We start from the raw sequence: 20237 nt of genomic DNA on the forward strand, positions 1-20237 counted from the left end.
ACAATCATATTTTGAAGGGATTATCATATAGCACTTTTCAAAATTCTAATGTACATAATTTACTGCTTTGGTAATAGTGATGTTCAATAAGAAATTAAAATGTAATTTATGGAATTATAAAATGGAAAAATACCACAAAATGCTCATTGCAAGAGAAAATTGCTAAAAATAGTATCCTTTACACATTATCTTATGCATGTACATACACACTCACTCACAAAAATGTATAGATTTCATTATGCTACAAAAGCAATAGTCTGTGATCTTCCAAAGCCCATATTCTTTCTTTATCCTGTCATTACAGATACCTGCCACCATTTTAATGACTTCAGGTCAATACAGGAATGAAAATATCAAAAGTCAAATTATTATAGAGGAACACACACTTCCATTTAAAACAATTCATTGACATCATTGATATGTTAGTCTTTTTGGTATTTTAATCTCATAATCATAAATTCCAATTATATAACTTCCAAATCAGAGATATACAGTGTAAATTCTGAAAAACACTCTTCCTTAAACCCACGTTTTACTGACAGCAATAGGGAAAAGCATGGTAAATGCCAATCCTGCCCAAATAATACATTTAATAAAATTATCAAATTTCCACAAGTTGTTTTTGGTATTCGCTTAATGGGTGTGGGGTAAACATATGGTAGAGCCCCTGCCTCAGAAGTTTTTTTTTTTTTTTTTTTTTGAGATGGAGTCTTGCTCTGTCACCCAGGCTGGAGCGCAATGGCACGGTCTCGGCTTACTGCAACTTCCGCCTCCCGGGTTCAAGCAATTCTCCTGCCTCAGCCTCCTGAGTAGCTGGGATTACAGGCGCCTGCCACCATGCCTAGCTAATTTTTGTATTTAGTAGAGACGGGGTTTCACCATGTTGGTCAGGCTGGTCTCTAAGTCCTGACCTCAGGTGATCCACCTGCCTTGGCCTCCCAAAGTGCTGGGGTTACAGGCGTGAGCCACCACACGCAGCCAGAAGTTTTAATAAGAGAATGCTACAGTTATTAGAAGGCAATCATGTCAAAGTCTGGATGGAAATGTGGAAAGTCAGAAATCAAATAAATTCAAGGAGGTTGATAAAAATTTGGCATTGGCAATTACTTCTGACACTTTAAAAGTGTTAGAGTAAACCCCTGCCTTAACATTAATGGATTAAAAACTCAATTGTGTAATATTCAGTAAACTCTTGTCAGGTTAATTAAATTTTTTTCAGTCTGCACTGTCAGAAAAATCACAAAAGATACTTCAACTTCGCCGGGTGTGGTGGCTTATGCCTGTAATTCTAACACTGGGAGGCCAAGGAGGTTGGATTGCTTGAGCTCAGGTGTTCAAGACCAGCCTGGGCAACGTGGTGAAACCCTTTCTCTACCAAACATACAAAAATCAGCTGGGTGTGGTGGCACATGCCTGTGGTCTCAGCTACTCAGAGGGAGAGATGGGTGGATGGATGGAGCCTGGGAGGACGAGGCTGCAGTAAGCCATGATTATGCCACTGCACTCCAGCCTCAGTGACAGAGCGAGGTCCTGTCTCAAAAATAAAATTAAAAATAAAGGTACTTCAACTTATGTTTTATACAACCCTTGGGAAACTAGACAGGCTTTCAAACAGTAAGAACCAAATTTGAGAGAAGAGACTAGAGAGAGGACAGGTGTCAACTGTAAAAGAGTAATATCATATTAATATTGTAGGCTGCAGTATCCAGTGGTTTTCTGCATTTCAACAAATGTTCGTTTCCACAAATAATTTTATTTTGCAGGTTTCTTCCTTTGGATACAATGTTCAAATATTGTGCATTTACTCCTTTTGATTCAGTTAACAAACAAGTATTGAGCACACCTACAAGCACTAGTCAATGTTAAGGTTGTATAGATTCAGCAGCAAAGTTCCTGTCCCCATGGAGCTTACAGTCTAATGGACATCAATTCTGGCACCTTCATCAGCAGACTTTTTTAAAGCCCAGGTCAAACTCATTTTCTAAGTCCTATTTCCTAGGTGACATGTCATAAATGTCAAAGTTTTGACAGAATGCTTTACTGTACCACTTAACAAGGGTTCTCAGCTGTGTGGTCACGGACCACTGGGATATGTTGAGCTATTGCTTAAACACTGACTTAAATAAAACAAATATTTTAAATAAGAGAATGCTACTGTAATTAGAAGGCAATCATTTCAAAGTCTAGATGGAGGCCAGGGCGGTGGCTCATGCCTGTAATCCCAGCACTTTGGGAGGCCGAGGTGGGTGGATCACATGAGGTCAGGAGTTCGAGACCAGCCTGGCCAGTATGGTGAAACTCCATCTCTACTAAAAATACAAAAATTAGCCAGGCATGGTGGTGTGCACCTGTAATCCACTGAGGCAGGAGAATCGCCTGAACTCGGGAAGTGGAGGTTGCAGTGAGCTGAGATTGCACCACTGCATCCAGCATGGGCAACAGAGCGAGACCCCATTTCAAAAAAAAAAAAAAAGTCTAGGTGGAAATGTGGAGCGTTACAAATCAAATAAATTCAAGGAGGTTGATAAAGAAAATTTTTCTCTCCTATGAAATCTGATTACAAGCATTCAGGTTGTACATGAGTTGTTGTTTTTTTTTTAATCACCTTGTAGAACTTCCTCCCTCTGACAACTCTCTGATGTTCTTACTATTCTCATCATTTTCATAAAATGTACCAGCAGCATGAATTTTGTGATGACTTACAAGATTTGATCTCCAGCTGAACCTCTTACCACATATCTCACACTTGTAAGGTTTTTCCCCAGTGTGAACTCGCCTATGATACTGTAGTTGTGAAGACCGACTGAAGACTTTACCACACACATCACATTTGTATGGTTTCTCTCCTGTGTGGACACTCTGATGAAGTTGGAGACTTGAAGCCTGACTGAAGTGCTTCCCACACTCCCCACATGTATAGGGTTTTTCTCCTGTGTGCACCCTCTGATGCATATCAAGGTTCAAGCTCCACTTGAAGCCCTTTCCACACTCCCCACATTTGTATGGCTTTTCTCCAGTGTGGACTTTTTGATGGGCTTGAAGATGTGCACTCCGACTGAAGCTCTTCCCACACTCTTCACATTTAAATGGTTTTTCCCCACTGTGAACTCTCTGATGGGTTAGAAGATGCGAGGCCTGACTGAAGACCTTCCCACACTCCTCACAATTATATGGTTTCTCCCCTGTGTGGATCCTACAATGAATTTTAAGATCTGCTCTACGGCTGAATCCCTTTCCGCACTCTTCACATTTGTATGGTTTCTCACCGGTATGGATCAGCTGGTGAATCTGAAGTCGTGAGCTCTGATTGAAGCCCTGCCCACACATTTCACACTTATAAGGTTTCTGTACACTATGTGCTTTCAGATGGATTTTAAGATATGAACTCTGACGGAAGGCTTTACCACATACTTCACATTTATAGGGTTTTTCCCCTGTGTGGACTACCAGATGCACTTGATAATGAATTTTCATTCTGAAGCTCTTCCCACACTCATTGCATTTGTATGGCTTCTCTCCAGTGTGGACTCCCTGATGGGCCTGAAAACTTGAACTGTAAATGAAACCCTTACCACACACTTTACATACATATGGTTTCTCTCCAGTGTGGATTCTCCGATGGGCCTGAAATTGTGAAGGCTGAATAAAGCACTTACCACATTCTTCACACTTGTAAGGTTTCTCTCCTGTGTGGACCCTTTGATGGATACGAAGGTTTGAGCTACAAGTGAAACACTTACCACAGTCCTCACATTTGTATGGTTTCTCTCCTGTGTGGACCATGCAATGATTATTAAGTGCTGATCTACGACGGAAGTTCTTACCACATGTATCACATTTGAATGGTTTCTCCCCAGTATGGATTCTCTGATGTTCCTGAAGATGGGAAGCATGTATGAAGGCCCTCCCACATTCCTCACAATTGTAAGGTTTCTCTCCTGAGTGTAATTTGCAATGTACAGTAAGTGTTGATCTACGACTGAAGCCTTTCCCACATTCCACACATTTGAACGGTTTCTCTACAGTGTGGACTCTCTGATGAGTTTGCAGATGTGAGCTCTGACTAAATTCCTTACCACACACGTCACACTTATAGCGTTTCTCTCCCATGTGGACTCTCTGATGAATATGAAGGGCTGAGATGTAACAGAAGCTTTTTCCACACTCATCACATGTATTAGACTTCTCTCCTGAGTGTAACTGTTGATGAGGATCAAAGTTCACATCAGTGAAGGATTTTTTGTACTCATCACATTGGTGAAGTTTCTGTCCCGTGTGAGTTGTATATAGTCCTGCCCTAACCTGGCAGGACAAATCACCTTGTCTGGGGAACCGAGAAATATTTATCATAGAGTCTTCATACTTGATTAAATCACTTGCAATCTGTTTCCAGATTTGCCCCCAGTAAAGCTCTTCATGTCGTCCTGCTTCTGGAACAGTCTCCATCTCACTTTGGATCTTGTCTGCTGTAAGGACAGAGAATTCAGAGATGTGGAGGCTCTGTTAAAAGTTTTTAAGATGTCATACTTAGGCGAGAGCATGGGATTTTAACAAATCCAGAGAAGGTCCAGTCTGTGTAATGGTCTTTTCCACTGTGTATCATGATCTCTGACTTCCACGCCTAGATAAATCAAGAGGTGGTCCAATTGGCTGCTACTACCAGGCATTAGACCATACCAAGTCTCCTATGTGAGACACAAGTTAGAAGTCAGAGTTAATTTTAAAAATTAATATGATACAAATTGTTAATTTTAAAGTCAGTGTAGAATAATAAATAGTAAATCATCTAAATATAAAAAGCATAGGCCGGGCATGGCCATGCCTGTATATCCCAGCAATCTGGGAGGCTGGGGCAGAAGGATAGTTTGAGGCCAGGGGTTTGAGACCAGTCTGGGCACCAAAGCAAGAGTGTATCTCTATTAAAAATATTAAAAGTTAAAAAAAAAGTAGATAATATGAATCAACAAGAACTTCAAGGGAAAGTAAGAAAATAATCAAATATTTTGCAGTTTAGGTTCATGTTACATATTCAAATTATTAAATAACCTGAAATATTTATATTTATGTGTTCAAAATACAGTTGACCCTTGAACAACACAGGTTTGAACTGCATGTGTTCACTTACACATGGATTTTCTTCCATCTCTGCCATCCCTGAGACAGCATGACCAACCCCTCCTCTTCCTCCTTATAATTTTCTTAATAAAATTTCTCTTTATTGTAAGAATAAAGAATTCTTCCTTTATTGTAAGAATATAGTATATAATACATTATAACATACAAAATATGTGTTAATTGACTATGTTATCAGTAGGTCTTTCAGTCGAAGTAGGCCATGAGTAAAGTTTTAGAGGGGAGTCAAAAGTTATACTTGGATATTTTACTGTGAGGGGAGTTGGTGTCCCTAACCCCCATGTTGTTCAAGGATCAACCATATTCTTGAATATTCTGCATAACATATACACTTAATCTTATTTTTCTGTGTTAATAGACATTGAATGAGCTGGCAACTATTATAAACTCTTGACCACTTCTAATATAACTTAGATTTAAAATATGTCTCCTGAAAGGTTTGTCCTTAATAATATTCCAAAATGTTTAATCTTGTACAAAGAGATATAAATATTTGGAAATTATTTTTTAAATGAACTCTTCCACAAAAGTTTAGTGGAATTAAGTACCTCTAAGAAAATTTTTACAGGGGAAAAACTTACTCCCCTCCCTGCAGGAATAGTCATTTAAAAGCTGCCTCTTGGCAGGGTGCAGTGGCTCACACCTGTAATGCAAGCACATTGGGAGGCTGAAGCCGGAGGATCACTTGAGCCCAGGAGTTCAAGACCAGCCTGGGCAACATAGTGAGACTCTGTCCCTACAAAAAAACTTTTAAAAAAATTGGCCAGATGTGGTGGCACGTACCCATAGTTTCCACTATTTGGGAGGCTGAGATGGAGGATTGCTTGAACTCAGGAGTTAGAAGCTGCAGTGAGCCATGATTTTATCACTGCACTTCAGCCTGAGGGACAGAGTGAGACTTTGTCTCAAAAAAAAAAAAAAGAAAAAGAAAAAAAAAGCTGCCTCCTCCTTTGTATCAGTAGACATTTGTTAAATGGTATCTACATAACTCTGCCTTGAGTTATTTTATTGGCAAGTTACTTCAATGTCCAGGTGACTGGAATGGTTAACATGACTTGCAGGCTGGGAGCAAGTATCTAACCACATACTGACTAAAATATAAGCAGATAAGCAGATGGTGAAACTTTAGCTTCTGTCAGCAAGTTTCCTACATGAGGACTAAAGGGAAAGAAAGTTGAACTGATAACATATATTATTCTAAAACCTGGCAGTAATTCAGACCTCCAAGAAAAAAAAAAAGTGAAAAAGAAGTAGACTCCAATCTTTCACAACTGAGATGGAGATAGGGAGAAGAAAAAGATGATGTCACAGTATAAACTTTGAAAGCCACCCCCACAGCAGGAGTTATATTCAGGCAGGAGCTCTTCCCAGATAGCGAGATGGATGATTCCTCACTTCTTGTGGGTCTCTGCTCAATGTCAGCTCACCAATGAGGGCTGCTTTGTTACCCATTGAAAAAGAATGAATCCTGTCTTCACCCAATTCACCTCTAGCAACTTCAATTTGTCTATGTTCTTCACAGCACTTTTAACCACTGGACACACTAAGTTACTGGTTGTTTAATGTATGTCCTTCCCACCACAATGCAGCATCAATGAGGGAAACATTTTCTAATTTTGACATAATACACATTTTACACTTTCCTACTTTATAACCATTGTCCAGAACTGTGCCTGTCACAGTGAATGCTCAATAAATGCATGTCAAATGAATAAATGAACCCCAGCTTGACTGTTTTTGTGTGAGAATTTAAGCCAAGTCCTAGAAGAAAAACATCTTTTCCAAATAAGTTATTTGAAATAGGAAAAGAACAGAAAATTGTAATTTTGCAGAGAAGCTGAAAAGCTGTACAAGAGACAGGTACATCCAGGGTGAGGCTAATAAGAAAATTTGAAGGTGGCAAGAATCACTTGGGATGAAAAGAAAGCAGGAAGCCCTATGCACTGGTTTCTTCTGAAGCTCTCAATGTAGATAAGTTGAGCCTTTCACAACATTTTTTCAAATGAAAAACTGTAGCCCTTTAGTGAGCTGTGAAATAAATTTAAAAGCTTGTAATAAGCATTCAGAAAAAAAGAATCAGGATAGAAACTATCAGAGTATTACCACCAGCAGGAAAGGGGTCCTTATGTGAAATGCTTACTAAAGCCATAATGTCAATCTTTACAGACATGAAATGTTTGCTTCATTGTTCTAGTTTCAATGAAAGATGCATTTCTTGCTATGGCTCATGCTTAAAAGAGCTCAAAAACTTTGGTTCTAGAAGTTACTTGGTCCTTAATTAAGCAAACTGCTTCAAATGGAAAAACAATTTCCAACTGTGACACCTTGGAAAAATATTCATAGGAGAGTATGTAACTCTTGGTGTATATATATATATGATCAATATATGATTATATTCAATATATGATCAATATATGATTATATTTAACAAACTGACCCTCAAAAATAGTTTTTTGAGGGGGACAAGTTTCTCTGATGATGTGACAATTTTGAGCAAGAAGTTTCTTCATTTTTCCCAGGTTATAATGTCAACTAGTTGAAAATAAAAGCCAGGTCTTTATAAAAATAAAGGAAAAATTATATGACATCTATATTCTTTAATATATGCTTAATGGTTACTACATTTGTAGAAAATAAAAGCACAGCATATTTTTGAACCAGAGAGTCAGGCAACATTCAGTTGTGTTACTTTTGCCATTCAAAACTTAAATCTTCCACCTCTGGCACAGGGGAGGCAAAACCTGGGGGCAGTGATGTGGATGGGCACTTTGGAACAAGCAAATGAGGTTCAGATGGGCAGTCTGCTGAAAGGAAAGCAGTTTGCAACCTAATTACTATCTGACACCTTAGGAAATAGTTATCTTCTTGTGTGGGGGAGCTGTCTCAGAAGTAGACATCAGAATCTTCATTCAAAAATTATTCCTTCCCAGAAATGAATGTGTTCCATATGATGGAAGCCTTCAGGAAAGCCACTGGGAAGGCTTGTTACTCAGTGTGGCCACAACCACAATGGTTGTAAGTTTTCACGGTATGAGGTACAAGTGCACACACAAACATTCACATGAAGGGCACCTAAGGCAGAAGAAACTGGATGTGCAGCCATCAGAAAACAAATAATGTTCTGCAACCCCCTTCATTCACTCTGGTTTGTGTATGACCTCTCCTAGCTGCAAGACCCCTAGAGTGAGGTCACATCCATCCATTAATGCCTTCATTATGCCAACAAATATTTATATTAACAGATATCTGCCATGTAACAGGACTATTTAGGCACCGATGATAGAGTAATAAACAAACAAACAAAAAAATTCCTCCACTCTTGGAGATTATATTCTAGTGGGGAGAAAGAGGGGACAAGCAAGTAAACCAAAGTCTATGAGACACAAGAGAAGGCAGGGCAGAGAGTAAAGGATGGCATTTCCAGTAAGGACGTCAGAAAAGGCCTCCACTGTGAAATTAAAACTGAGCAGAGACCAGGATGAAGTAAGAGAGGGGCCGAGAGGATTGTAGGCGAGTTTTTCCAGGTAAAGACAAGGGCAAATAAGGGCTTTGAGGCAGAAGTATCTGTAGTTGGCAGAATAATCATCCCCCAAAGAATCCATGTTCTAATTCTCATCCTAAGAATATGTCAGGTTATGACAAAGGGTAATTAAGGTTGCAAATCAGCTGAACTAAAAATAGAAGGCAATTCTACATTATCCAGGTGGGCCCAGTGCAATTAGAGGGTCCTTATAAAGTGGAAAAAGAATGAAGACAGAATAAAAGGGAAATGCAACTATAGAAGACTGATCAGAGAAGCAGTGCTGCTGGCTGTGAAGAGGGCCACAAGCTATGAAATTTGGCAGCCCCTACACACCGATAAGGTAAGGATACAGATTCTCCTTCCCTAGAGCCTCCAGGAAGAAACAGGGACCTGCTGACAGCTAATGATTTCAGGCTAGTGAGACCCATGTTGGATTTCAAACCAAAAACTGAAAGACAATACATTTTTATCATTCAGTCCACTCAGTTTGGGGTAATACGCTACGGCAGCAGTAAGAAATACAGTGTCTAGGTTGGGCACAGTGGCTCATGCCTGTAATCCCAGCACTTTGGGAGGCTGAGGTAGGCGGATCACTTGAGGTCAAGGAGACCAGCCTGGCCAACATGGTGAAACCCCATCTCTACAAAAAAAAATCAGCTGGACGTGGTTACAGGCACCTGTAATCCCAGCTACTTGGGAGGCTGAGGCAGGAGAATCGCTTGAACCTGGGATGCGGAGGTTGCAGTGAGCTGAGATTGCACCACTGCACTCCAGCATGGGTGACAGAGCGAGCAGTGTCCTTACCAGGTCTGGGAAACAGCAGGGAGGGTGATGTGGCTAGAAAAGATGGAGCAAGAGGTAGAATACAAGAGATGTAGTCAGAGAGGCAGAGGGGGATGAACAGCAGACCATGTAGGACTCTATAAGCTCCTTTAAGAGGCTTCAACTTTAAGAAAAATAAGAAGCCATTCAGAGTCTTTTTTTTTTTAGATGGAGTGTCGCTCTGTTGCCCAGGCTGGAGTGTAGTGGTGCGATCTTGGCTCACTGCAACCTCTGCCTCTTGGGTTCAAGCGATTCTCCTGCCTAAGCTTCCTGAGTAGCTGGGACTACAGGCGCTGGCCACCAAACCTGGCTAATTTTTGTATTTTTAGTAGAGACAAGGTTTTGCCATGTTGGCCAGGCTGGTCTCCTTGACCTCAGGTGATCCTCCTGCCTTGGTCCCCCAAAGTGCTGGGATTACAGGCATGAGCCACCGTGCCCAGCCCTGTACAAGGTCTTAAGCAGAGGAATGGCAATCTGACTTACATTTCCAAAGGCTCACTTTAGCTGTGACATGCAGAATGCCTGTAGGAGAACATACTTTATACTGTTAAGGGTGGATGCAGTGCGCCCAGTACGAAGGCTGTTGCAATCATCCAGGACAGAGGTTTGGCAATTTGGACCAGATGGCAGCAACAGCAGGGGAGAGAAGTACAACAGATGGACAATCATGTAGAAGGACTCTCAGCTGCTTGATTCTTACCTGATTTCCCTTTTCTTTGAGCTGCTGTCTTCATCATATCAAGCTTTTTTTCCTTTTCTAAAGGGAATACATCATGTGTGAAGGGGTGATGCCCTAGAACATGCAAAGTCACATATTTAAAACAAACACACTAAAGATACAACTGAATTTACTGGCAATTTGAATTACTACTGTATACTGATCAATCAATCAAAAGTAGTGTTTTCAAACACTTTTAGAAAAACCTAATGAATATCAGTATTTCAAGATCCAGACACATATACATAAATATGTGCTATAAAAACCTATTTCTGAAAGGAGTCAGTTCACTTGCCTTAGGTAGACAGCAAGGGAAGGGTCTTTGGAAAGCCCCTGACCCATGGGTTAGTGCCTTATTTTTATATCCATGAAAAGCAGCCTGGAAAAAAAATTTAAGCTGCAGGCACCAATAAGGGAACTAGCACAGGGTGTTGTGCCTGGAGACATGCCCACAGCTGCACAGATAGAAAAACCTCCAGCCCATTTGGATAAAAACTTCTACAAACCTCCAGCTCACTCAGATAAAGGAGCAAGGCCTGGCATAAGAATGCCTTTGTCCTTTGTATAGTCAGCGGGCTCCCAGGAAAAAGTTTCTTCTCCTTTTGTGGGCATGGGTACAGTGGGCTCCAGTGGGTTCCAGTGGGCACTCTACTTTCTTTTTTCAAACTGTAAGTCCAGCCTCTATAAATCTTCACTTCAACCTGATTGGTCCCAGGCCAAGGTCCCGGGCAAAGGTAAGTCACACTTTCTCCAAAACAGCCCACAAACTAAGCACATTCCTTCCCCTTCCCAGTCCATAAAACCCCAAACCCCTGCCTCATAGGGGGAACCCCGTTTGGGTCCCCCTCTCTTGCTGGCAAAAAGCTTTCTTCTTTTGCTTATTAAACTTTCACTCCAACCTCACCTTTCTGTCTGCACTCATTAATTTTCTTTAAAATAAAACAAAAAACTTTGGTGTTAAACAGAAAAATTGTTACATCTTGGTTCATTACTAAAATTACATTTCTAACCAATGTCTTTTTTTTTTTTTTTTTTTTTTGAGACAGTCTCACTCTGTCACCCAGGCTGGAGTGCAGTGGCGTGATCTAGGCTCACTACAACCTCTGCCTCCTGGGTTCAAGCGATTCTCATGCCTCAGCCTCCCAAGTAGGTAGGATAACAGGCATGCACCACCACACCTGGTTAATTTTTGTATTTTTTATTTTTTGGTAAAGATGGAGTTTCATCATGTTGGCCAGGCTGGTCTCGAACTCCCGACCTCAGGTGATCCACCCGCCTCAGCCTCCCAAAGTGCTGGGATTACAGGTGTGAGCCACTGTGTCTGGCCCCCATCTATTTTCATTAAATCTCCTCCCACAGGTTCTCACACCACTCATGCAATTTATCAGTTTTATTTGCTATGTATTCCATTTATTTTAATGAACTCTGATATTTCTATCTCATTTTATTTCACTAAAAACCACTGATAGGAAAGTCAGGTCTACAAATGTAGGTGACTAATTCCAAGACCTCCAAAGTGTTGAACCCTTGAAGACACAAAATCACTCCAGGAGACCGACATTGAGTGTCAGAAGGCTCATGTCCTCACCCACTGACAGCAGGTTCCTGAAGTTCTCCAGCATCACATCTCGGTACAGATTCCTCTGGACAGGGTCCAGCAGCCCCAACTCCTCCTCAGTGAAGACCACAGCCACATCCTTGAAGGTCAGTCCCTCCTATAACATCAAATACACCTCGCTTCAGTCTTATTAACAACCTCTTGAAAAGAAACAGCACTGAGAAAGTGGAGAGTATGTGGGGGAAGCTGGTCCAGATTTTCAGAGACTTAATGTGTAGATTTCTCAGCCCTTCTCCTTCCATCTTACCAATGCCACACTTTGATTTTCCTTAGCGTCAATAAAAGCACATCAGTGACAATAGCCTTCGACATTTCCTTTGTGGCTTCACTGAGTCTATTTGTAAGTAACCATCTAGAACCGTAAATGATGCATCCTGAGCCATACAGGTTTCACCTTTTGGTAAATATTACCAATTGCCCCAGAAACATTTAGCAAGTCAAAACCAACATACATGATAACACCCACCTTCCTCCTCTCTCACATAGGAACCCTGGATGCTATCCCTTTTCATTAAAGTCTGCCAAACTAACAAGCTTTTGGTAACATATCTAAAACTGCTATGTAGTTTTCCTTCTGTACACCCAGGGCACACAGCACCAGCATTACCTGCAGCATTTAGTGTCATGATCTGGAGCCATCATGCCTCAGTGCACACAAGGGTACCCTTCAAAGTTGTGTGACCTTGGGTAAGTTCACCTAGTTTCATCTCGGTATGATAGTTCCTACATGACAGAGTTCTTTCAAACGTTGAACAAGAGACTGCATATAGCATTTGGAATAGTGTATGGCACAGACCAAGTACCTAAGAAACATTAGCTATTATTTATTATTATTACCATCATCATCTATTTCACCTCATTTCATGACTGTATATTATTCGAGGGAACTGATGATCTGCATCTACCTGTTCTAAATAATGAATATTTAATTTTCAATATTATTCTCATTATAACCAATCCAGCAAAGAACATCATTTCATGTAGATCTTACTTTCTTTCCTTTTTTTTTTGTTTTGAGATGGAGCTTCACTCTTGTTGCCCAGGCTGGAGTGCAATGGCACAATCTTGGCTCACTGCAACCTCTGCCTCCTGGGTTCAAGTGATTCTCCTGCCTCAGCCTCCCGAGTAGCTGGGATTATAGGCATGCGCCACCATGCTCAGCTAATTTTGTATTTTTAGTAAAGATGGGATTTCACCATGTTGGTCAGGCTGGTCACGAACTCCTGATCTCAGGTGATCCACCTGCCTTGGCCTCCCAAAGTTCTGGGATTACAGGCATGAGTCACCCTGCCCGTCAGATCTTACTTTCATGTGTGTTTAAAATGATTGCAGGCCATGCACAGTCGCTCACACCTGTAATCCCAGCACTTTGGGAAGCCAAGACTGGATGACTTCTTGAGCCCAGGAGTTCAAGACCAGCCTGGGCAACATGGTGAGACCCTGTCTCTACAAAAAATTAGCTGCATGTGATGGCGTGTGCCTGTGGTCCCAGGTACTCAGGAGGCTGAGGTGAGAGAATTGCTTGAACCCAGGAAATCAAGGTTGTGGTGAGCGATGATCACACCATTGCACTCCAGTCTGGGCTACAGAGTGAGACCCTGTCCCAAAAAAATAAATTAAATTAAATAATTGCAAATAAAAAATAAAACATCAAAAAAATAAGCACATTAAAAATTATCACATAATGGCAGATTTTCTTCCTTTTTTCCTGCCTCCCTAATCTTTCAAGAGAATACAAGCACTTGGCTGGGTGCGGTGGCTCACGCCTGTAATCCCATCACTTTGGGAGGCTGAGGCAGGTGGATCACGAGGTCAGGAGTTCAAGACCAGCCTGGCCAATATGGTGAAACCCCATCTCTACTAAAAATACAAAAATTAGCCAGGTGTGGTGGTGCACACCTGTGCTGCCAGCTACTCGGGAGGCTGAGGCAGAAGAATCACTTGAACCCGGGAGGCATAGGTTGCAGTGAGCCAAGATCGCACCACTGCACTCCAGCCTGGGCAACAGAGCCAGACTCTGTCTCAAAAAAAAAAAAAAAAAAAAAAAGGAGAGAGAATACAAGCAACTTGTTTCTCTACATGATGACCAAAAGCAGGTTATAAATTTTCCGATGGTTTTGATAATCTAATTAGGAAGAACAATTCTTTTTATTATTCTTACTTACTTGATTATAAATTAATACCAATGTTTATTATGAATTTCATCTTTTTTGGCACCTGTGTGGTAAATATTTTTGCCCCAACTTGTTATGTTTCCTCTTAATACTCTACAAGGTATCTTTTGTCACAGAGTAATTTAAAGATTTTATATAACCACTGTGCTAATCACTGTCCTTGTGCACCCAGAGTGCTGAGCATCTTAGTGCATCTGAGGTGCCACCACGTTAGGAAGACAAGAGGTCCCCCACTACCTGTGGACGTTATCACCCAACAGGGCACTCCAGACACTCACACCACGGGTCATTCAACTGAGAAATATTTGTGTCCTTTTGTCTCTCACTTTCACTTGAATGGAATGGCTAATGTTTCTGACCCCTGACTTTCTATGCCAGTCTGAGAAGGTTTCTCATATTTCACCTGTTTAAGAGGAAGAAGAGACCAGGAACCTCCTCATTCTGCTGCTCTGAGTAAATACAGTAACAGAACACAAGTGACTGGCAAATCTTCCATATCACTGGACATTTTAAATGAAGGTTATTACCTACTATTTTGGTCAAACTGGTTACTTTATAAAGGCAATAAGACACTAGTAAATAAAATACATACGAAGTATGATTGAGGCACAGAGAACACAGAATCTAGCTCTTCCTATATGAAAACTCCAACAATATTATTTGTGTGAAGCAGCATTATAGCCTGTTGTGCTGTGCCATGTTAGAATATTCTATCTACAGCCAGGCACGGTGGCTCATGCCTGTAATCCCGGTACTTTGGGAGGCCAAGGCGGGCAGATCATCTGAGGTTAGGAGTTTGAGACTAGCCTGACTAACATGGAGGCACCCCATCTCTACTAAAAATACAAAATTAGCTGGGTATGGTGGCACATGCCTGTAATCCCAGCTACTCGGGAGGCTGAGGCAGGAGAACTGCTTGAACCCAGGAAGCGGAGGTTGCGGTGACAAAAAAATCAGCAGAAAGTTTTCAGAATTGATTTTTGAGGAAATGGTTATGTAGGAAAATTGTCATTGCAGTGTTATTTAAAACAATAAAATTCTTAAATCACCTAAATGTCCATGAGTGGGAAGTAGTCAAAAATAAAAAGGCACATTAATTAAATGGGAATATGGCATAACCTCAAAAAATGAACATTACTTAGTACTTAAGGAAAAAATAACAAAAATGAGATATATATCATGAATACCAATATAGTTATGAATGCACATTAGGAAAAGACTGTAAGAAAATAAAAACAGCTAATATGTAAGCAGAGAAGTAAAGTAGAACTGCTCATTCCCACTAATTTTTCTACTCCATAAAATAAATACAGTTGTCCCTCAATACGCTTGGGGAATTGGTTCAAGGACCCCTGAGGATACCATAATTTGTGGATGCTCAAGTCCCTTATCTAAAATAGTGTTTGTACTACAGTCAGCCCTCCACATCCATGGGTTCCACATCCGCAGACTCAATCAAAAATGCGTATGCTCAGCCTTACACAGACTCAGGTTTCAATCTGTGGTTGGTGGAATCTACAGATGCAAAATTCAAAGATGCAAAACCCCTAGATGTGAAACCCACAGATACAGAAGGTCGACTGAAATAATAAAATAAGCAACTCAAAAGGCAGAAGGACGCACTTAGCATATGCCCGTTGTTCTTGAGTCTTCCTCAGGAAACATGACAATGTGAATAGTGAGATGGAATTTTAGCAGCAAGAGAGGCAAGCCTTATTCACCTTGAATGTGGTCATTCTTCTTCCTGTTTCTGGGAATTTGCAGAGTCCTGAGTTATGCCATTTGAGAGAAGGCAGAGTCGTGCCTGGAACACTATGGAAGACATAAAAAGAGACATGAAAGCGTGGCCAGGGATGTCCCCACCAACACAGATGTGTATTGTGAATTAGCACATGAATGTTCACAGCAGCATTATTCATAAAAATCCCAAACTGCACACAACCAAAATGCCCTCCTATGGAAAAATGGATAGACAAATCCTGGCATATCCATACAATGGAATCTTATTCGGAAATTCAGAGGAATGAAGTACTGACTCGTACTACAACATGCATGAACCTTGGAAACACTATGCTGAGTGAAAGAAGCCAGGCACACAAAACCACAGATTGTATGATTTCATGTATATGAAACATCCAGAACAGACAAATGTATATAAAAAGAAAGCAGGTTACTTGTTGATGGGGATTTGGGATAAGAATGGGGATTAAATGTAAATGGGCAAGAGGAGTCCAATTGGGGGATGAAAATGATCTAAACTAAATGATGATGATGATTACTACACTCAGCAAAGTTCCTAAAGATTACTGAATTGTACACTTGAAATGGGTGAATTCTGATATGTAAAATACACCTCAATAAAGTTGGAAAAAAATTACTAATCTACATGTAATTTAATTTAACAAGACTGAGTTCTGAGTCCATATTGATAGAATATTTACTTTTGAATGAATGAATAAGCAAACGGGAACAGGGGATGCTGGTCTTTACAGTATGATGCCCACTAACAAGTGTATCTACTCATAAAAATTAATTTTATTTTAATTTATTTGAGACGGAGTTTTGCTCTTGTTGCCCAGGCTGGAGAGCAGTGGTACAATCTCGGCTCACTGCAACCTTCTCCTCCTGGGTTCAAGCGATTCTCATGCCTCAGCCACCAGAGTAGCTGGGACTACAAGTGCGCACTACCACATGTGGCTAATTTTTGTATCTTTAGTAGAGACAGGGGCTTTTGCCATGTTGGCCAGGCGGGTCTCAAACTCCTGGCCTCAAGTGATCCACCAGCCTTGGCCTCCCAAAGTGCTGGGATCACTCGGGCTCTGACCCTGAGGGCCTCAGTTCCATAACTCAGGACTCAGGCGTGACCCACTGTGCCCTGCCCTCTTATACTATTTTTGCAACTTTTCTATAGACTTAAAATTATATAATTACTGTATTAAAGTTTTTTTTTTAATCGGGAAATAGTCATAGGAGTAATAATAATGAGAATAAGAATGAGCATGATAGACTATGGGAGGTCACTAGTTTATTATCTCTTTATTTGGAAATTTCCATGGATAAGCAGATAAATAGAAAAACATTAAGAAATGTATAATAAAAATTTTGTAAAACATTTATAATATAAACATAGAACCACTAAAACAAAATGCATTAGAAATTTAACCATTACTATCTTTACATCCTGATTTCATAGGTAATTAAAATTTTTGTATCTTCGTATTTCTGTAATTTCTGAATGCTCCACAGTGATACGGTTCTATTAGAATGTGAAATATTTGTAATAAATGAAACAAAATAGTTGACTGTTTTTAAAAACTGAGAAAACTCCAAGCCAATTAGCCTTGCTCTTAAGGTCCTTTAATCAAGTTCTAACTTCCCCACCTGAGTACAGCTAGTTCCTGTGCCTCAATGAGAATATATTCAAGAGATGATCAACTCGGGCTCTGACCCTGAGTGCCTAAGTTCCAACCCCAGCTTCACCTCTTACTACCTGGATGACCAGTACCTCTCCACAGAGTCACGGTGCGGCTTAAACGTATCTAATTGTATAAAGCCCCTAGAATTGAAGTTAGCAATTAAGCCTTAATTATTATAAATGCCCATGCCCTATTACACATGCTACAAAGATACAGTCTCTGTAAAAGAAAAATGACAAGTCACACTCACGTGGAGCTTTGCTTTCAGTAGCCAAGAAGTCAGTCCGCGCAGTCCTTTTTCAGGCTGGGGAAGGAGAAAGCTGTGAAACACTCTGACTGGGTCGCTGTCCCCGAGAAAAGTTAAATGCTCCCCTCCCTTCGTGGAAGTGGACGCAACCCTCGCCTTCCTAAAAAGAGGTCAGAAGGCGTCCGGGATCGTCCAGCGCCCTGCAGGGATCAGAGACAAGGGCTAGGGCCCCTGCTGCTGGAGCTCTGACCCCACCGGGGTACCTAACAGGTTTCGTGGGAAATTAACAAGAAAACACCACTCACCAAGTGACAGGGACTGCTTGTGTTGTGTAACCTATTCCAGTTCCCAAAACGATTCTACAAAGATGGTCCTAACGTCCCCATTTTAAAGAACAGCAAGGAGAGGCCCAGGGAGATTAACACGCCAACCCTGCACTGTAAAGGAGTGATTACGCGCCTGGAGTGCAGGGAGGCGGAGTGGGCGAGCTCAGAGCCCCAGAAACCCTCAAACCAGGCGAGACGCGACCCAACCAGGTCCCAATGCCCCCCGCTTCCCGCCCCGGCACACGAGGGGAGCCCCATGCCCAAGAAGGCTCCGCTGACACAACAAAAGCCGCCGCCCTCGCCCCTCCAAACCTCTGCTCTCCGACGAGGCTTCTTTTCCCATAACCGGACCACCAAGTCCTAGCGAGCCACAAGCTTAAGTCCCTGACATTAGGAAGGGCCCGCAAGTCGCGGAACTGGAACAAACTACCGTGGAATGCGCCGTGACAACCGCTCCCCCTTCCCTGGAGCGGAAGTGCCCGCGACTCCACTGATTGTCGGGACTACATTTCCCAGAATTCCCCGGATCCGCCTGCGTGGGTCAAAAGGACCACGACTCCACTGAGCGTTTGGATTACGCTCAGAATGCTGAGAGAAAAACGTTCAGAATCTCACCCTTCAGGGGAAAGCGTTGGGACTCCGCGGTGCTCCTTGACTACGATTCCCGCAATGCCCATGGGGAACGAATCCTATATCGCTGAGCGCCTGGTAGGGAATGTGGACTGTGACCCTGAGGGTCGTCCTTCCCTCTCCCTGAGTCCTTGAGCGAAAATATTGAATAGACAGCAATTCCTGAAGTCTAAACGCCTCCCAGGACTACAGGAGGATTATTGGAAAGAGAACAAGCGAGGAGATACAATCTTCAAGGACTACACGGGGAGTGACTTTTTAGGGGTCAGTAAATGATTGATGATTGATTACTATAAACTGATAATATGAGGCCAAAACTAAAAGTTTAAAGAGTGAGCAAGTACAATGGTTTGGGAGAGGCAATGAAGAACAAAGAAGGTGCCAGCCTCTGCTCCGGACTCTGGTACCACTGGTTTGGCAGGAAAAACAATCATCATTTGAGAGGGCCAGTGGGGAAACCCTGTCCTCATGGAAAAACTATCTTCTTTCATTTACACTTTTCATGGTATTATGTCTACTGAAGAGGTAAAAACACCAAATTTCAGAGAAGCTCTTAAATTGCCCAATAATTCAAAGCAAGTATAACTGGTGAAGCGCTTGGCATTGATGTCAGACACCCAATGCCTATGATTTATTTAATGCAGTAGCATTAAAGAGGATCCTATACATGAAGGAACATATTTTATTTTCTTCCTTTATATTTTTTGATTAAAATATCGTTATTATAGTTAGCAATTTGGAATCTCGCTTACGTTGGTTGATACAAATTAATAATAGAATAAAGCAAAATCAGAAAACAACCCATCTAAAATCTTTCTTCAAGATAACCAGGGGCTCGGTGCGGTGGCTCACGCCTGTAATCCCAGCACTTTGGGAAGCCAAGGCGGGCGGACCATGAGGTCAAGAGTTCGAGACCAGCCAGGAGAACATGGTGAAAACCCATCTCTACTAAGAATACAAAAATTAGCCGGGCATGGTGGTGCGTGCCTGTAATTCCAGCTACTCGGGAGACTGAGGTAGGAGAATCGCTTGAACCTGAGAGGCGGAGGTTGCAGTGAGCCAAGATCGTGCCACTGCACTCCAGCCTGGGCAACAGAGCAAGACTCTGTCTCGGAAAAAAAAAGATAACCAGATTTTTTTCTCCCCATAAACATACATTGGCCTATTGATATGGTTTAGATCTGTGTCCCCACCCAAATCTCATGTTGAAATGTAATCCCCAGTGTTGGAGTTGGGGCCTGGTGGGAGGCTATTGGATCATCAGGGAGGTTTCTAATGGTTTTTGGCACCATCCCCCTAGTGCTGTTCTCCTGATGGAGTTCTCATGAGATCTGCTTGTTTAAAATTGTGTAGCACCTCACTCCTCGCTCTTTTCCTCCTACTCTGGCCATGTGAAGTGCTGGCTCCCTAGTCGTCTTGCAGCATGGTTGTAAGTTTCCTGAGGCCTCCCCAGAAGCTGAGCTGATGCTGCCATGTTTCCTCTACAGCCTGCAGGACTCTGTGTGAGCCAATGAAACCTCTTTATAAATTACCCAGACTCAGGTATTTCTTTATAGCAATGCGGGAATGGACTAATACACTTATCAATCTATATTTTTGTTTTTTAAAAAACGAAGTCTCACATTCTAGA

At 41.6% G+C, this 20237-nt stretch overlaps 1 protein-coding gene across 5 annotated transcripts; it reads right to left on the minus strand.

Moving 5' to 3' along the window:
* Positions 1–414: 414 nt before the first annotated feature.
* Positions 415–18487, minus strand: ZNF234 (zinc finger protein 234). Of its 5 annotated transcripts, none has more exons than XM_055248952.2 (6): positions 18290–18486; positions 17655–17708; positions 15710–15800; positions 11785–11911; positions 10179–10271; positions 415–4466 (listed from the first exon to the last, which is right to left on the minus strand). In XM_055248952.2, the coding sequence occupies exons 3-6, from the start codon at positions 15722–15724 to the stop codon at positions 2602–2604; spliced, it is 2100 nt and encodes a 699-aa protein (XP_055104927.1). In that variant the 5' UTR covers positions 15725–15800; positions 17655–17708; positions 18290–18486; the 3' UTR covers positions 415–2601. The 5 variants fall into 5 exon arrangements, with proteins under 5 accessions (XP_055104927.1, XP_055104928.1, XP_063477027.1 ...); XM_055248953.2 differs by having other exon boundaries at positions 17655–17851; XM_063620957.1 differs by lacking the exon at positions 10179–10271 and having other exon boundaries at positions 18290–18487.
* Between the last annotated feature and the right edge of the window lie 1750 nt (positions 18488–20237).

This window comes from Symphalangus syndactylus, chromosome 17 (genome assembly GCF_028878055.3).
Source record: "Symphalangus syndactylus isolate Jambi chromosome 17, NHGRI_mSymSyn1-v2.1_pri, whole genome shotgun sequence".
NCBI lineage: Eukaryota > Metazoa > Chordata > Mammalia > Primates > Hylobatidae > Symphalangus > Symphalangus syndactylus.

Coding starts and splice junctions, on each gene's coding strand:
- ZNF234 (XM_055248952.2), bottom strand. Junction 10,272..11,784: donor CAGGAACCTGCTGTCAGTGG/GTGAGGACATGA, acceptor TGCATGTTCTAG/GGCATCACCCCTTCACACAT. Junction 4,467..10,178: donor TCAAAGAAAAGGGAAATCAG/GTAAGAATCAAG, acceptor CTGTCCTTACAG/CAGACAAGATCCAAAGTGAG.